Source organism: Gopherus evgoodei, chromosome 17 (genome assembly GCF_007399415.2).
Source record: "Gopherus evgoodei ecotype Sinaloan lineage chromosome 17, rGopEvg1_v1.p, whole genome shotgun sequence".
NCBI classification, from domain to species: domain Eukaryota; kingdom Metazoa; phylum Chordata; order Testudines; family Testudinidae; genus Gopherus; species Gopherus evgoodei.
In genome coordinates, this window is record NC_044338.1 from 732,199 (window position 1) to 751,042 (window position 18,844).

The 18,844-nt window shown below is 43.4% G+C and overlaps 2 protein-coding genes across 3 annotated transcripts in view; one reads left to right on the forward strand and one right to left on the reverse strand.

Annotated features, from left to right (window-relative positions):
* The window catches only part of LOC115636335 (protein ABHD15-like), a 575,307-nt gene that overhangs the window by 68,429 nt on the left and 488,034 nt on the right, over positions 1-18,844 (reverse strand). The window lies entirely within an intron of this gene.
* The window catches only part of RPA1 (replication protein A1), a 47,395-nt gene that overhangs the window by 3,009 nt on the left and 25,542 nt on the right, over positions 1-18,844 (forward strand). For both annotated transcript variants that reach the window (XM_030536266.1, XM_030536265.1), the window contains exons 4-10: positions 530-638; positions 1,515-1,603; positions 13,705-13,794; positions 15,451-15,583; positions 16,453-16,555; positions 17,806-17,874; positions 18,018-18,210. In XM_030536266.1, coding sequence (XP_030392126.1) covers positions 530-638; positions 1,515-1,603; positions 13,705-13,794; positions 15,451-15,583; positions 16,453-16,555; positions 17,806-17,874; positions 18,018-18,210 — 786 coding nt within the window. The remainder of the gene's footprint in view (positions 1-529; positions 639-1,514; positions 1,604-13,704; positions 13,795-15,450; positions 15,584-16,452; positions 16,556-17,805; positions 17,875-18,017; positions 18,211-18,844) is intronic.

The following is an 18,844-nucleotide window of genomic DNA, read 5'->3' on the forward strand; positions in this document are numbered from 1 at the left end:
TACAAAGGAATGTGGGAAGGATATAGAATTTATTTATTTAGATTCTGGGATCTATAATTGCATTTTAATCTTACAAACAAAATCCAGCTTTTCTGAGTTGTTGTAGAGCATCCAAGAATTCATGTTAATTATGGAGAACAGCTTAGTCGTACAGAACAGTGATTAGTGGACTATACTAATAGTAGTGGGGTCCAAGAACCATTTATCAGCTCATCTTAATCTATCTTTTTCTAATTTGCTGCATAAATTTTACTTCAGTGGCTTGGGCTACTAGGCAAAATATCATTGTAAGGGTGTTGTATTCTGTTCTCAAACTTCAGAGAGTTAATATGTGATTTATGTTCCAGAGATATATTCACACTTTCTCACTTGTGATTGCACTGGTTTGTGAGAGATGATTAACTGGATGGGCCTTAGATCCATGCAGAACCAGTGGCCTGAATGGATTGATTGCAGTTAGCTATGATGGCCATCTTTTCAGGGCTGCATATGCTGGTCATTTTATGGTTTTTCTTCTGTTTTTTTGCAGCTTTCATGTTGGCTACACAGCTGAATTCTCTAATTGACGAGGAGCGCTTGTCCACCCACTGTATCTGCCAGGTTAACAGATACATTGTTAACAGCCTGAAAGATGGAAGGTATTTATGTATATTTAGATATGTGCACACAAATGCATCTGACTAGTGGATGCTGCTGCATTTTACATAAATGATGAGGTCAAGTGCTGTTGTTTTGAGATTATTAATAGGTGTATCCATTGTGGTGTGTATGATGCATGAGGGAGGAGGCATGTGTTTCTCCTGACACATCATGTAATTGTGATGGCTGTTTGAGGGCAGCAGAGATGAAAGTTGCTGTTCCTGTCTGCAAATGTACTTAGTTGCAGATATTAATATATCTGTGTAGTAATTAAATGGAAATAACTGGATAAAATGCATCCAGCTGCATAATTGTTAGATTTCAGTCACTGAAAATTATCTGCTGTGGGTGAGTATGAATGAGGACATGCCCTGGTGGTGATTGTTTTTGTATTAAGATGGTAAAGTACTCGAACTTTCTATTTCAAATTAAGGTAGGGTAACAAATCTTCAAGATTGTGTACATGCATGAATGTGTAACTGTGTTAACTTTTGCTGTCACTCTTTCTCCCTAATCCACCTTTTCTATTTGACACTCACTTATATTTAGTTTTATGCCATTTGGGGCAGAGTTGTAAGGAATGTAGCACATTTTATGTGCTCCTACATATCAACATCATGTGCATCATTCAGATGGGTATCTACTCTTCCTGATTAAGTGCTGTACTGTTTCAATCTACACCACTTTTACCTGCATTGGTTAACTCTCTGGTTGATAATGGAGTGTTTCTTCTTGACAGTGCCTCCCCAGGAAATCTGCCTTCTGTAGTGATTGCAGTGCCTGTGTGCATGCAAAAGACTCATTTATAGCCTAGGGCTATATAGTGTCCAGGAAGATGACAAGAGTTTTTACTGTTGCTTGCTTTGTGTTTGTAGGAGAGTGATTATACTGATGGATTTAGATGTTCTGAAAACAGCTGATGTGGTTGGTGCAAATATTGGCAATCCAGTACCATACAATGAAGGTAAGAAACTTCCTACAGACAATAGAAGTGTTTGTGACTCACTATCATGCTGGTTTTCAGCTGGTTACTCTGTTTTTGGTGAAAAAATAAGGACACTCATTTAATTGTCTTGTGCCTGGAGTTGTGATTTCCAGTTCTCCAACGTCACTTGTATCTGTGTAGCTTAGAGTTTTGTACAATGGCTATCGCCATAATATCTAAGCTCAGGCCAAATGGGTTAGTTCCTGCTTCCCTGTGTTATGGGGAAGTATCAGACCAGCTGATTGTCACTCCTTAGACTCTCTATATAGCTCTCAAGTATAATATTGCCTGAATGATTCCATTCTGATTCTTTTTTTATCTGTTTGTAACTGTCAGCTTTCAGGCAGACGTTTTCCAAGCCACTCTCCTTAAGGTGGTGGTTGGAAAATTGATCAAAAAGTTCGCTTTCTTAATGAAAGTTGGGTGGTGGGTGGGAAATATATGTATAATATATACCTCTACTGCAATATAACGTGGTCCTCAGAAGCCAAAAAATCTCACTACCTCATAGGTGAGAGCACGTTATATCGAGTTTGGTCCGGTACGGCGTGCTGGTATGCTGTGCCAGACTGGACTGGCTTCCTCAGCGGTAATTTAAAGGGCCTGGTGCTCCAGCTGCTGTGGGGAGCCCTGAGCCCTTTAAATCACCGCTGGAGCTCTGGCAGCGGTGCTCTGGCGGGGATTTAAAGGGCCTGGGGCTCCAAACAAATTCGGATATAATGCGGTAAAGCAGTGGGGCTTAGGTGGTGCTTTAAAGGGCCTGGGGCTCCCACTGCTTTACCATGTTATATCTGAATTGTGTTATATCGGGTCGTGTTCTATCGGGGTAAAGGTATACAGAACTTTAAACTAGATTAAAAGGGGCAGGAGACAAAAGCCCAAAGATAAGTGTAAAAAGAAATGACCTTAACAGAAGGCTAGCTGTTGTGGGGGAAGAAATGGAAACTTACAATAGGGTCATAGGAGCAACAAGAGGGAAATTAGTGAGGAAATCTGCTTGACAGCTAATTGACTATACATAAATGTAAGGGCTATGAGGAATAAACATAAATAACTGGATGTCTTAGTCCATGAGCTAAATTATGACTTAATTGGTGTCACAGAGACTTGTTGAGAAGTCTCATGACTGGAATATTGGTATTAAGGGTATAGCTTGTTCAGGAAGGGCAGGCAGGATAAAAAGGGAAGAGGTGTTGCATTAAACCTCAAGAATATATACACTTGTTCTGAGGAAATGAGACCAGACCAGTTGCAAGTCTCTGAGTAAAGATAAAGGAGTAAAAAAAAAATATAAGAGTAACGACATGGTAGGGGTCTACAATAGATCACCAGATCAGGAAGAGGAGGCAGATGAGGCATTTCTAGAACAAATAATAGAAATATCCAAAACACAAGACCTGGCACTGATGGGGAGCTTCTACTATCCAGTCATCTTTTGAAAAAGTAATACAGCAAAACGTAAGAGGAAACAGAAGGAAAATGAATGAAGAAACTGGGGAACAGACTTGATTCTGGTCAACAGGGAGGAACTAGTAGTGAGTCTCAAGGTGGAACGTAGTATGGGTGAAAGTGATCATGAAATGATCATTTCATGAGTCCAAGGAAAGGAAGGCACGAGACCAGCAGAATAAGGATAATGGACTTCGTAACAGGGTCGGCGCCCACCTCTCATGAGCGCCCCTTCTGGTCAGATGTGATCCTACTGTTTCTTAGTTTGTGGTAACAGGGTAGCATCCAGTTCTCACAAGCGCCCCCTTCTAGTCATTGGTTTCTTTGGCGGGTCTTCAGTGACTCAGGCTTCCAGCTGAGCCTCTCACACTGTCTGTAGGTGGAACAGAACAAACAAACCTCTTCTGGGTATATTGTCTTTACCTTCTGCCAAGGCTTCCTCCCTGGAGACACTGCCCTCTATAACAGTCCAACAGGGCCCATCACGGTACCCTCACTTGGTCTGGCTAGATTCTGGGCTCAGTCTTTGCTTGGCCCCTGCAGCCTGCCAGGATCTCCTCCTTAGCTCCCTCAGCCTTTGGCAACCTTCCCAGGGCTCAGTCTTGCCCACACTGAGTTGTGTGTTGTCCTGCTGCTCTTCCAGCCAGCCAGGAACCTGGTCTTCCCTCTTCCAGCTCCAGGAAGTAACTGACTGCTCTGCTTGTTCTGTTGCTTCTTTTTATATGGTCTTCCTAGTCCCTCTGATTGGCTTCGTCCCCTGCAGCCACTCTAGGCTGCCTAGAGGACTTCTCTGCTCTTCTCTGGGACAGGGTGAGGTGGGGCCTCTGGACCTAGTCCACCCATCACAGACATCAAAAAAGCAGACTTTAACAAACTCAGAGAGCTGGCAGGTAAGGTCCCATGGGAAGAATGTCTCAGCGGAAAAATTCAGGAGAGCTGGCAGGTTCTCAAGGAGATGATATTAAAGGCACAACTGTGAGCTATCCTGATAGAAAGGAAAGATAGGAAGAATAGAAAGAGTGTCAATATGGCTCTATCAGGAGCTCTTTAATGACCTGAAAATCTGAAAGGAATTTTACAAAAAGTGGAGACATGGACAAATTGCTGAGGAGGAGTATAAAAGACTAGCACAAGCATGTAAGGACAACATCTGAAAGGCTAAGGCGCAAAATGAGATACACCTGCCAAGAAACATAAAAAGAGGATCTTTAAATTATATTAGGAGCAAGAAAAAAAGTGTGTTGGCCTCTACTTAGTGGGGAAGGAGAAGTAATAACAGAAAACCTCAAGAAGGCTTAGGTATTTAATGCTTCACTCTTCATTAAAAAGGTTAATGGTGACCAGATGCTCAATGCGACTTATATTAGCAAAGGATGAGGAAATGTAAACCAAAATATGGAAAGAACAGATTAAAAAAATTTCGATAAATTGGATATGTTTAAGTCATATGGGCCTGATGAAATTCATCCTGAGATACTTAGGGAACTAGCTGAAGCAATCTTGGAACCATTAGCAGTTATCTGTGTGAACTCATGGAGGACAGGTCAGGTCCCATTGGATTATAGACAGGCAAACATTACCTCCCTTTAAAAAGGGGAACAAGGAGTACTTAAGGGAATTATAGACCGTCAGCCTAATTTTGATAGCTGATACTGAAGATATTGAAACATATTATTAAACAATCAATTAAGCACTTAGAGGACAACAGGATTATAAAGAATAGCCAGCATTTATTTGTCAAGAACATAGCATGCCAGATTAACCTAATCTCTTACTTGATAGGGTTACTGGCCTATGAGTAGATACGATATATCTTGATTTTATTAAGGCTTTTGACAGTTCCACATGCCATTCTCATAAACAAAGTTGGGAAATGTGGTTTAGATGAAATTGCTATAAGATGGGTGCACAACAGGCTGAGAGACCATATACAGAAAGTAGTTACTAGTGGTCCCCTATCAAACGAGAAGTATCTGGTGGGGTCCCACAGGGGGTTTGTCCTGGGTTCAGTACTAGTCAATATTTTCATTAATGACTTTGGTAATGGAGTGGAGAGCATGCTTATAAAATTTGTAGATGACATCAACCTGGGAGAGATTGGAAGCACTTTGGAAGACAGAATAAGAATTCAAAAAGACCTCAACAAATTGGAGAACTGTCCTGAATTCAACAAGATGAAATTCAGTAAACATAAGTGCATAGTACTTCACTTGGGGCTTGGCTACACTTGCGACTTACGGGCGCACTAGCTCACTCCCCGTCCACGCTGGCAAGACACACAGAGTGATGTGACTTCATGGCTAGAGCGCTCCTGGTTCTCCACCTCAGTGAGAAAAGTGGCCTTATCCGTGCAAAAATTTCGCAGCACTGTGAATCATCCCATACCTGCAACACTATGCGGTCCCACCAGTCTGTGCTTGTTTGCCTGGCCCAGAATTGGCATTCCACTGTTATCAACCAGCCTCACTGCCGCCATGATGTCCCAGTTGCCACAGCCTGTGCTTTCAGGAATGTCTGTGTCCTCATCAAAATCCTCCTCATGCTGGTGTTTCTTAGCCCTGTTCTGCATATACTCCAGGATAATGCGCAAGGTGTTTACAATGCTCAGAACAGCAGCGGTGACGGTGAGCTGAGCGGGCTCCATGCTTGCCGTGGTATGGCATCTGCAGGAGAGCAGAGTTGCAGCGGAAGCGGTGGATCACAACGATTAGCAGTCCTACTGCACTGTCTGCTGACAGCAGCACCCAGGACACAACAGCAGCGGTGACGATGAGCTGAGCTGAGCGGGCTCCATGTTTGCCGTGGTATGGTGTCTGCACGGAAGAAAGGCGCGAAATGATTGTCTGACATTGCTTTTACAGAGGGAGGGGCGACTGATGACATGTACCCAGAACCACCTGTGACAATGTTTTTGCCCCATTAGGCATTAGGAGCTTAACCCAGAATTCCAAAGGGTAGTGGAGACTGCGGAAACTGTGGGATAGCTACCCACAGTGCACCACTTTGTAAGTTGATGCTAGCCATGGAAGTGAGGACGCACTCCGCTGACTTAATGCACTTAATGTGGACATATGCAATCAACTGTATAAAATCGATTTCTATAAAATCAACCTAATTTTGTAGTGTAGACATACCCAAAGCAACCATTACTGTGGAATGCTGTGTGTGAGAGAGAGAGAGGAGGGGGTGTGTGCTGCTGCTGTCTGAACTTATAAAACAGCATGCTGGCAGGCTCTCTGTCCCCCAAAAGCCCACTCTTCCCCCACATACACACAACACACTCCTTGTCATACTCCACCCACTCCATTTGAAAAGCACGTTGCAGCCACTTGCATGCTGGGATAGCTTCCACAATGCAGTGCTCTCTGTGGCCATTGCAAGAGCTGCTAATGTGGCCATGCCAGTGCTCTGTCAGTGTGGACAGAATACAGCGCTTTCCCTACTGTGGTCTACGAAGGCAGGTTTAACTCAAAGCACTCTACATCTGCAAGTGTAGCCATGCCCTTAGGAATTAAAAACTAAATGCACAACTACAAAATGGGGAATAACTGGCTATCTGGTAGTACTGTTGAAAAGGATCTGGGAGCATAGTGGATCACAAATTGAATCAGTCAACAATGTGATGCAGTTGCGAAAAAGTGCTAATAACATTCTGTGATGTATTAATAAGAGTGTTGTGTGTAAGACATGGGAGGTAATTGTCCCACTCTGCTCAGCAATGGTGAGGCCTTTAAAGTACTGTGTCCAGTTCTGGGCACCACGTAAAGAAATATGTCAAGTATCAGGGGATAGCCATGTTAGTCTGTATCCACAAAAACAAGGAGTCCGGTGGCACCTTAAAGACTAACAGATTTATTTGGGCATAAGCTTTCGTGGGTAAAAAACCTTACTTCTTCAGATGTATATAATGATCCATCCACTCCCAGTCTTTATTCAAGCCTAATTTAATGATGTCCAGTTTGCAAGTTAATTCCAATTCTGCAGTAGTACTAGTAGTAACAAGAAATTGCAGAATTGGAATTAATTTGCAAATTGGACACCATTAAATTAAGCTTGAATAAAGACTGGGAGTGGATGGGTTATTACACAAAGTAAAAACTATTTTCCCGTGCTAATTTTTCCCCTCCTGTTACTCACACCTTCTTGTCAGCTGTTTGAAATGGGCCATCCTGATTATCACTAAAAAGTTTTTTCTTTCCTACTGATAATAGCCTACCTTAATTGATTAGTCTCCTTGGAGTTGGTATGGCAACACGCATTTTCTTCTTCGAGTGATTGCTCATATCAATTCCAGTTAGGTGCGCACGCGTACTGCGTGCACGGATGTCGGAAGCTTTTTCCCTAGCAGCTATCCTGTCGGGCTGGCTGGGGAGTTCCCTGGAGTGATGCCAATATGGTGTTCTATATAAGACCTTGCCAGCCTGACCCCCCTTCAGTTCCTTCTTACTGCCCGTGATGGTTGTTGGAACAGTGGTCTCTAGTCTCATCAAGTGCTCCACTTATCCCTAGCTTCTCTTACCTTAATTGTAGATTAATTATTATTAGTTAGTGTTAAGTGTTTCCTATAGTGTTAAGCGTAGTTTAGTAATTGAGGGCAGTTCCATCAACGACTGCCTTTTGGGGCTCTGGGACATGCTGTCCCAGGGCTACAAGCCTTGCAACAAGCCCATGCTGGTGGGCGACCCCCACTATTTCTGTCTCGGGTGTCTGGGGGAGCGCCACGAGGCGGACAAGTGTAGAATCTGTAAGGCATTCAAGCCCGTGATGTGAAAAGAGGGGGAGATTCGACTCAAGCAACTCCTCATGGAGTCTGCTTTGAGGCCCTCTCAAGACGTGGGCCCGAGCGCTTCGGTGCAGAGTGCCCCTCCTGCAGTACTGTCTTCGGCACTGCAGAAGATCCCGCGCTCATCTTGGGACCAGTGATCTCCTGGGCCCCAAACACGCTCACCTCAGCACCGCTCCCATTCCCCGGTTGCTGGGAAGAAGCAAGCCTTGGAAGGACCCTCTGTTAGGGCTGAAGCAGTTGTTCCGGTCCCGGCTGAGCAAGACTCTAACCAGGCCTCTAAGCAGGACAGGGCTTCCAGGCCCAGATCTGCTCATCCCAGCCCTGCACAAGGGACAGTGCAAGTGGAAGAGATCACATTACCTTCCACACCGGACACCTTCGAGGCCTCCAGAGGGCTCATCGAAATGACGGCTCCAGTGCCTCTGGCCCCAGCACCGGCCCCTACCTGAGTCCTGGTACTGTCCAAGGGTAAACCAGCGATGTTCAGAATGGCAGCCCTCAGACCAGCATCTCCATGTCGCTTGGAGTCCCACTGCTCTTCCGAGTCCCGGCACCGTCACAGGTACTGGTCTGACTCTCGGCACCAGTTAGACTCATGGCGCTGGTCTCACAGTCTTGATCCTTGAAGCCGTTCCTGCTCGAGATCGCTATCGACTGCTGGATCATGGTCCCGCTCGAGATCCAGGTCACGATCGGCGACCTCGTGGCACCATTTGGACTGACACAGTGTGGAAGTTCGATCCCTGCGTCGACTGTCACCATGACACCGGCCCATGGCCTGGCACCGCTCTCCAGAGTGGCACTGGTCGCCATCACAGTGCCGCTCTACTTCCCGGCACCACTCTTCATCACTGCACCGGTCGTGGTTGCGATCAGCCTCCTGGCACTGATCCCTGCATGACCCGCTCATACCAAGTGACTCGGTGCCCCCTTTGCTTCACTCGTGCATTGCTCCTCCTTGGCTGTCGCAATCTGGGTCCCCTTCCGGCAGGTCGGAGAGAGCTTCAGGGTTCTCAGATATTCCCCAGTCAAGCTCGGGGAGCCTCGGCCAAGATCCCCCAATACCCAACTAGCAACCCCAGTGGCAATTTTGGACCCCCTAGGCATATCACCGGGCCCAGGGCACCACCCGAGTTGCCCAGCCCCCGAGGTGACCCTCAGCCACCCCACTCTGGACCTGGACAAACCTGCGGAGCCAGTGCCCGTGGTAGGGGCTACCCCAGGCACCCAAGAGGAACCACCCATGCCTGATCAGGAGACTGTCTCCACACTGGCCCTTCCAGTGGAGTCGTCTTCATCCTTCCCAATGAGGCTGTGGCTGGCACGTTCATGTCTGGTCCATCCCCGATGGACTTTAGGGTCCTTCAAGAACTATTGAGGCGCGTGGCCCTCAATATGAACCTGCAAATTGAGGAGGTTCTGGAGGAGGAGGACCCTCTGGAGGTTCTGAAGGAGGTTGAACATTCTAGGGAGGGGCCTTCCAGGATCACCAACCCCCCCGTGAATAAAACCATTCAGAACAATGCCAAGTTTCTCTGGCAACCCCCGGCTTCCATCCCTCCCACAGCTAAGGGGGTAGAAAGAAAATACTTTGTCCCCACCAGGGATCATTAATACTTTTTTTTACCCACCCTGCCCCATGCTCGCTTGTGGTGGATGCGGTGAACGGCAAGGAAAGACAGGGGCCAACAAGGGCCTGCTCCCAAGTCAAAGGACGCTAAGTGGCTGGACCTTTTTGGGAGAAAAATTTGTTCTACTGTGGGGGTGTCTCGCCTCATTCTTTTTGCTGTTACAGACTAACACGGCTACCACTCTGACACCTGTCAGGTAACAGTATAATCCATTTTCATTGTTGCTGTCTCCACCTTCTGATCTGGGAAAAGAATGTAGAGTAGCAGGACGGATAACACTGACAGGTAAACTGCCAGGCTGACCAGAAATCGAGCAGAAATCCTACTTAATGCTGCTGTGTAGAACCATCTTTTTCTGTCACTGTTAAGTCCATTGTTACTTTTGAGGGAGAAATGCATGCGCTAAACAACAAGAGCTTGTTCTTGTGACAGCCACAAAGTTAATCCCAATTTTAAATGTTGTGGTTAATTGTAGCTCTAGACTAGTGTCTTCTGAAAATTTACTGAACAGACTGTTTTATGGGCATGTGTGATTTTCTTCCCAATTGCTTGTCTGATGCAGTAGTATATTTCTTGTTAGCTAGGTGTCTGTTTCAGAGTTGTCATTATTCTTTACTGTTGCTTAGAGGCAGCTTGTCATTTCAAATATTTCTGAAATGCATTTTCGGTTGCAGATTATTCTGAATGTGTAAATTTTGAAATTATTTTCTGTAGTCTGGCTTAGGTTTTAAATTTACATAAAAGTGATTTGTAATAGGAACAGAAATCAACACAGACTGAGCAGTTCTTACATTGTTAAAATTACTGGAGGATTTTTGCCGCTTGTGTTTCTTATTTGAATTTACAGCAAGTCAGATCTCTAAAGCTGCTGGCATTTGGTCGAATATAGTCAGAGCAGTGTTAAAGGTTCAGGAGCAAGGCCAGTGCACTGATACATTCTGCAGATTAGAGAGTCTCACATTTTTTTTCATAGTGTGGACTAAGGATGTAAAATATTAAACGGTTAACCGATAAATATTAGTTTTATGGTTAACCCACCCTAACTGTTAAGCCTATTGGGGAGTCTGGAGGTGAACTTCAAGCTACTAACCTGAGTTAAAAGCCAAGTTGCTGTGTTTTCACTGTTGTTTTAAATTGACTGAACACCTTTTTTTTTTTTTTTTTTCCATTTTGCTGTTAAGACACATACATAGACTAGTTTTCTGTAATGTAGAGTCAGTCCCTTTTTTAGGGTGCTCCCAAGTAGCCATTGTCAATATACTGACAACTGTCTCTGAGGTGATCAGGTGCTGTGATAATCCACCTGTCTTCCTGTGAATCCCAGCACTGTGGCTCAGGTTGGTCAGCAATGGATTCAGACTTGACTGTGGTGGTTGCTATAATGTGGAGCCCATCATCCTTCATTTAGGATCTCCATATTTTTTAATTTAGAAAATATGGTGACACTAAGGTGTATCTCATAGATTTCTTTATAATTAGTGGAGAGTCTCAATTTACCTTCACACAGCACCTTTTTCTCTGCATTTTAAGGAGTTTTATTAAATTGTTATATTTTAGCTCATACGTTGTGCAGTGGTGCAGACCCTACTGCTGACAGCTGTCAAAAACTTAAGAACATCAGAACGGCCACACTGGGTCAGACCAAAGGTCCATCTAACCCAGTAGTCTGTCTTCTGACAGTGGCCAGTGCCAGGTGCCCCAGAGGGAATGAACAGAACAGGTAATTGTCAAGTGATCCATCCCCTGTCGCTCATTCCCAGCTTCTGGCAAAAAGAGGTTAGGGACACCATTCCTGCCCATCCTCCATGAACTGATGTAGTTCTTTTTCAAACACTGTTATGGTCTTGGCCTTCACAACATCCCCTGGAAAGGAGTTCCACAGGTTGACTGTGCACTGTATGAAGAAATACTTCCTTTTATTTGTTTTAAACCTGATGCCTGTTAATTTCATCTGGTGACCCCTAGTTCTTGTGTTATGAGAAGTAGTAAACAACACTTCCTTATCTACTTCCTCTACACCAGTCATGATTTTATAGACTTCAATCAAATCTCCGCTTAGCCATCTCTTTTCCAAACTGAAAAGTCCCAGTCTTATTGATCTCTCCTCATACAGAAGCCATTCCATACCCCTTATCATTTTTGTTGCCCTTTTCTGAACCTTTTCCAATTCCAGTATATCTTTTTTGAGATGGGGCAACCACATCTGCACACAGTATTCAAGGTATGGGTGTACCATGGATTTTTATAGAGGCAACATGATATTTTCTGTCCTATTATCTATCCTTTTCTTAATTATTCCCAGTATTCTGTTTGCTTTTTTGACCTCCGCTGCACATTGAGTGGATGTTTTCAGACAACTATCCGCAATGACTCCAAGATCTTTCTTGTGTGGTAACAGCTAATTTCGACCCCATCATTTTATATTAGGGACAGTCCTGATATTTGGGACTTTGTTTTATATAGGCACCTATTGTCTCCCACCCCCGTCCTGATTTTTCACACTTGCTATCGGGTCAACCTATTTTATATGTATAGTTGGGATTATGCTTTCCAGTGTGCATTACTTTGCATTTATCAATATTAAATTTCATCTGCCATTTTGTTTTCCAGTCACCCAGTTTTGAGAGATCCTTTAATAGTATCCCTTCAAATAATTGTCAACCCTGAATTCTTTCTAAGTAGTAGTGGAACGTGGTTGCTTGGGAAAAGAGATCTGGTTGAGATCATCATATGCTATGACTCTACTCAGAATGGTTTGCTGTTGTCTTGTAACACATTTGAATGTTAGTGGGTATTCTGTGCCATGGGGCTCTTGTGAAAACAAGATTACATCCCATTGTGACACCATGGGTAGGTGTCTGCCTCATTTTCCCTTAGTGAATTTTCCCTAAGTTCATTGACGCTCGCATACAGTGAACAATGCCCCTCCAGGGGTCTAGTTTATTTAATCAATCACCAAACATGCTATATAAACAAGCCACCACCTGCTTTAAGACCCAGGGCTTCTCTTCTGCCAAGATCTGTGCAGTCTTACCCGTGCTAACTCAGGGTTTCTCCCATGTCTGCCTGCCTGAACAGCTTTGAAATCTTTCTCCTCTGGAGCGTTCTCTTTGTGTTCTGGGGCTGGTTCCTCTCTCTGGGAGCTTCTGCTCTCCAGGAACACACCACAGGAGTAGCTTTCCTATCAAGCTCCCCAGGAGCATCCTCTCGGTTCTGGGCTACTGTCTGAGGTGCATAAGCTGAGGCCCAGGTGTTCCTTATATACCCATTCATAAGCCGAATGTTTTTTTTGGTTACGACAAACCACAGCCACTGGGAGCTGAGGGGCTCCGTGTCTGGGGAAGGCTCCAGATAAACAAAACGTCCCGACCCGCTGATGGGCCGGGAACCAAAGGTTGCCAACCCCTGAAGTACAGGATCGACTTATGAAAGGGTCATATATTTTTGCTATTTTGTTGTTTTTACCAACCATCTCGGGGGGGTCAGCTTATAAACAAGTAGGCTAAGGAATGAGTATATATGGTAATTAACTGCTGCCCATCTGTTTGTCCAGTTAACCATCCATAGGTAGATCTGGCTTGACTCATTCTTTTCAGTGGAGCCTGTCACAGGGAGGCTGGCTGCCTGACTCCACAGAGGACCAGCCCCTGTGACAGGCATCCTAAAGGCAGTTTGTAATTACTTGGGTCCCCCATAAAGCAGTTGCTGTGAGAGATCTGGTTGAGATCCATATATGCTGTGGCATTTCTCAGGCTTGGTCTACATTTAAAAGTTAGGTCAATATAGCCATGGTGCTCGGGGTGTGTGAAAAAGTTCACACCCCCTGAACACCATAGCTATGGTGATGTTAACCTCCAAGTGGAGTGCAGCTCAGCCGATGGGAAGAATGCTTCCGTCCACCTAGCTACCATCGCTTGGGATTTTGGGATCTGTAGTGATGGGAAAAAACCCTGCCATTGCTGTAGGACACACCTGCCCTACAGCAGCATATCTATGGCACCATGACTGTGCTGCTCTAATGCCCATAGTGTAGACATAGTCTCAGGGTGCTTTGCTATTGTCTTGTAACACACTCGAATGTTAGAGGGTGTTATGTGCTATGGGGCTCTTGTGAAAACAAGGTTACATCTCAGAAAGGCATCCTAAGGCAGTTTTAATTACTCTCATCTCCAGTCCATTGCACTAGAAGTAGTCTTTTCTCCTCTGATTAACAGGACAGGGGCACCAGCAGCAACGTTCCTCAGCTCCAGCAGCCAGCCCAACACACAGCAAACCACAGCAGCAGAATGGAAATTCAGCAGTAGGTAAGACACTTCTCATTCAGCATGTCTAACTGTTGGCGCGCAAAACTGAATTGGAATTATGAGTCTGAATTTGTTTAGGACTGGAAAGTCAACCCAGCTAGAGAATCCTAAAACAACAGAGAATGGAGGCAGCTTCAGGGCACCTCTTCAAAGTGCCTAGGAAAGAGCGGGCAAGAAGTTGTTCTAAACCAGGAAATGAAAAGTATATAGCAACAGACGAACAGTAAATGACTCTTTATTCACTTATTGTCCCAGAGATGCTGTCCTAGAATCTTTGGAATCTGTTTCCACAGTGAAAAGGGACTACTGCCTTTAAAATATTTGAACTCTTCTCTGAGGGAAGAATGATGAGTCCATCCTAAAACACGTGAAAGAAACTTGGTGAAAATTCTGGACCTCATCTGGGAAGTGGCATATGTTACACGTTCTTCCTGATTGATGGCTTTTGGTTTAGGCCTCGTCTACACTGCCACTTTATAGTGCTGCAACTTTCTCGCGCAGGGGTGTGAAAAAACAGCCCCCTGAGTGCTGCATGTTTCAGCACTGTAAAGTGGCAATGTAGACAGTGCACCAGCTCTGGGAGCTGGTCCTCTCGTGGAGGTGTTTTTTTACTACTGGGAGAAAGCTCTCCCAGTGCTGGTGCCGTGACTACACAGGCACATTGAAGCGCTGCCATTACAGTGCTTTAACAATGCTAGTGAAGACATGCCCTTAGTTGAAACTGCATCGTGCCCCCTAGACAACTAAACAGATTCTGGTTCCAAACTGATTGAAAGGGTGTGTCCGTGCTAAGCCATTGAAGCAGAATGGTTAGGTGTTATAGGGATGAGATTCAATTGAAACTGCCTCTACAAATACTAGTTTTTGGTGAGGGCTTTAAATTGGCATATAAGTTGTCAGTCTAGCTGCACATTTATTTTTCAGGCAAAAAGGTTTCAATCCAAGTCTGAGCTGTGAGTAAGATTTGAGACCTGTCTTAGACTTTTTTGGCCAAATTGCACTGTTTGAGAAGCATTTTGAAATAGATACGAGAATTGTGAAGCCTGCTTACTAAGAAAAAAGTGAAAAGGACTCCTGCCTTTCTTTACCCCTTGCCTTACTTAAGCGTATTTGTTTGTTCTACATTTATAGGAGCATAAATAGGCTTAGTAACTGTGTGTTTGAGTTCTCCAAGGAGATGCAGGACTGTAGCTAAACTTGCCATATCTTATTGGTGCTGGTTTGTCCGTGGACTTAGCTGATGATTCTAACTGAACATCCTTGTAGACTTGCCCATAGCTGCCATTCTTAGTTCATTTACTGTTTAATAGTCATAAAAGACTGAAGCATTTCTCTTCTGAAACAGTTTGCAGTGACAGACTAGGTACAGTTTGTGACTCGAGTAGAAGTCCTTTAAAACAGTGAATAACTTCTTTAAAAACATACTGTTCTGTGCCTCGGTACCCTGGAGACTGATGAATGCCTACATGCAGTTTCTTCTACTTGCTTATGTGCATCATCTTCCTGTAGCCTAGTGAGAAAACTTCTGTCGCAGATTGAGTGGTGCCTGGCTTGGCACTGCCACTTGAAATTAATCTTTGTCTATACATAGAAAACAAAAGTGCAAGATCATTTTGTTTGAGTTCTATATAACTGAATTTATGCTTATTTTTTTAGGCCCCACTACTACTAAGTACCATGGCCCCTCAAAGCAGTTTGGTAAAGCAGGTGGTACTAGCTTCTTGAGCACCCCTGGTGGATCACAGTCCAAAGTGGTACCAATTGCCAGTCTGAACCCGTACCAATCGAAGTGAGTTACTCTGCCAGCAAGGTTCAAAGAATAATGCATAAATGAAGGAATGATTCTGAGAGTAAATTTCCACTTTCTCAGAAGAAACATCAGTCTTTTAAATTTGCCAAAAAATCTTTAATTTCTCTTGGACACCGTGTCAGTTACCTCAACACTGCTGGTACTAAAGGTATTTTTTTATTACCCCATGTGCTAGGAACTCTGATAATCTGAGATTAGGCTCTGGATCACCTTTTAAAATTAGTTCCAGAGTCTGTGGGCTCTGCTGACCTTGACCTGTTACTATAGTATATTGCCTGAAAATCAACTGACATGTTCTACCAGAGGTTTCCTTTTGGTAGCCTATTGATCTGCTCTGCCATAAACGTATTCGTCCTGGCTTCAGGAGAAATGATGTCCAGTTTTAAGAGAATGTGGATATAAGTATTTTGGGAACATCAGTAGTTAAATTATACAAACTGATGCACTTTACCCCATATTTTATCAACTTTTTGAACCCGAAAATTGGACTCCTGCGAGGTTCTAATATATGGCCTTTCAGTACAGGCATATTGCTATACTGGGAATGCTTAATATAGAAGCGTGAAGGATTAGAGGGTTGCTTCCAGGAGAATTGTTTGGTACTTTATCACGCTATATGCCTCAAAAGTGACTTTGTTTTCTTAAATGTTGTTGCTTCTCTATAATTTCTGTTTTAATGGTGTAGACAGTGTACCCTTTACACAGACAAGTAGAATCACTGAGATACAGTGGAGAATCCTAGGTTTTGAATTAACATCTTAAGAACTGAAAGTCTGTGAAATTTGTAAGAATCCACTCTGTTCTATAAAAGGACACTGGAGTACTAATTCTTACTGTCTTGTTTCCAGATGGACCATTTGCGCTCGTGTTACCCAAAAAGGCCAGGTTCGCACATGGAGCAACTCCCGTGGTGAAGGAAAGCTGTTCTCTATAGAGCTGGTTGATGAAAGTGTAAGTTCTGTGGTGGGATCCAAGATACTACAGTGATGAGAGCCATAGAAGTACCTAGAGAGGAGCAGAGGAGTTCTTGAGATGTCTTTATGTAAATGAGAGAAGATAGAACAAAGGAAATCATTGGCAGATTTGTTATAGAGAATTGCATTCTCTGAGGTGTTAATGTACTTGACAGTCCCACATTCATTTGCCGAGTCTTTACAGCTATCTAAAATGAGACCCTAAATACAGCTGTTTGACTCTTTTGTTAACCCAGTCTAACGCGTGGTATGTGGCCAAAAATGGTGGTGGCATCAGAATCTGGTATCTATGCAGACAGACAAATATCTCTGGTTTGTGGCACTCCCCATTAGATTGGCAGATGAATCCCATTGCTATTGCTAAGACATCACATCCATAATACAAAGAATAAGACGGAATTATAATAATAATACATGGAATTTAAAAGAGCATTTCAAAATAGAAGCTCATTTTAATTGGGAAATCAGAATGTATAAAAATGTAATACAGTGAAATTCCATTTCTGGTTTGTTTTGAGGAGTGAAGTCTGGTTGATCTAAGTCTGCTCTTGAGGCTTGTTACCCAAATCTCTTGATTAAACTATTTTGTTACACAGCAGCTTGTTTGTATGAGATTATTTTTAGTACCAAACGTGTGGTTCATAATTTGACACATCTTCATCAGCCTTTTATTTCACTTCTGTATGCTGTCAGCATTTTGACTGACAGTTTTTATTTTAATTTTTAATATTTCTATTGCATAAATATCTTAACAAGTGGAATTCTAGCTCTGCCATTAATTGTCACTCAGGGAAGAGCTTGTCACAACACACATTGCTATACTGATCAGATGTGATGTCATCTTCTAATTTGTGAAGCTAAATGCTATATCTAAAATGAGGTATTGCCTAATCTGTAAAATGACACAATTAATGCAAGATTTGGGCATATCTGTTCAGAGCCACACTTCTTTACTACAACATGATGGCATACTGCACTCACCACTACATCTTTCTTTCGAGAGTTTCTTATATGGGGTTGTTAAAACGTGGAGATGAAATCAGATGGTCAAGCAAAGGATTTATCATCCTAGTTATAACTAACTACGTATGGAAAATGTGTTTGTTTCTTCTGTGCCTGGAGCGACCCCTACAGAGCATTCCACATCTGTAGAAATGGTGCCACTTTTATATTGGAAAGATTGTGTGCTGAATTTTAGTTCTAACTGGCTTTTGCACTTTCCTGCAGGGTGAAATTAGAGCTACTGCTTTCAATGATCAAGTGGACAAGTTCTTTCCCCTCATTGAATTGAACAAGGTACAGTATCATTTATTTTATAAACAGATATGAGCCAAAGAGAGGTGTTCATAGAGTATATAGGGTTTAATGTGAACGTAAGCCATTTGCAGCATTTCAGTGCACGTGTATCCTATGTTTCATCACTTCTCCTTCTCCTGTAGGTGTATTACTTCACCAAAGGTCATCTGAAGACAGCTAACAAGCAGTACACAGCTGTGAAAAATGACTATGAGATCACATTCCATAATGAGACTTCTGTTGTACCCTGTGAGGATGCTCAGCACCTTCCTACGGTTCAGTTTGAGTTTGTGCCCATCTCTGACTTGGAGAACACATGCAAAGACTCAATTGTCGGTGAGTCTGTATCACAAGATGGGAATCCATGAGGCTTAAAATTAGTCGTCTTGTACCAAATACTTGAGGAGCAGATGAAGAAACTTGTAGTGCTATGCGATTGATACATTCTCTTTTAGGCATTGACACTCAGGTACTGCAGTGGTGGGTATCCCCTAGAAACGCCTGAGGTAGTTACTTTTGCTCGTCTCGCTGCTAGGAGCTTTAGAGATGGATGTCCAAGTTCAAAGCAATATAGAGATTAGAGGACATGTTGCACGAGTTTATCACTTCTGAAGTTCCCAAACATGTTTGAGTTGCCAAATGAAAATGACTTTGGGGTCCTCCTCATAGTTCTTAGCAGATGCTTGTCTGCATAATAGCCACTTTACAATCCCTTGCTCAAGGGATCTTCATACTGGAACAGAAAGTGGTGCTGCAAGGTGAGAATAAATTCCATTTTATAAAGTGGTAGGAGAGAAGATTGCACAAAATCTTAATCTACCTGGTACGGTGAGTCCCTTACTTTCATGAACGCTAAATTAATGAACAAAATAGTATTGCAAAGATGTAATGGATTTTTCTTTCTCTAACAGCCTTTCTACTTTAATATACAGTGTTCCCAGGTTTTAGACTTTTAAGAATTTTAATAGTG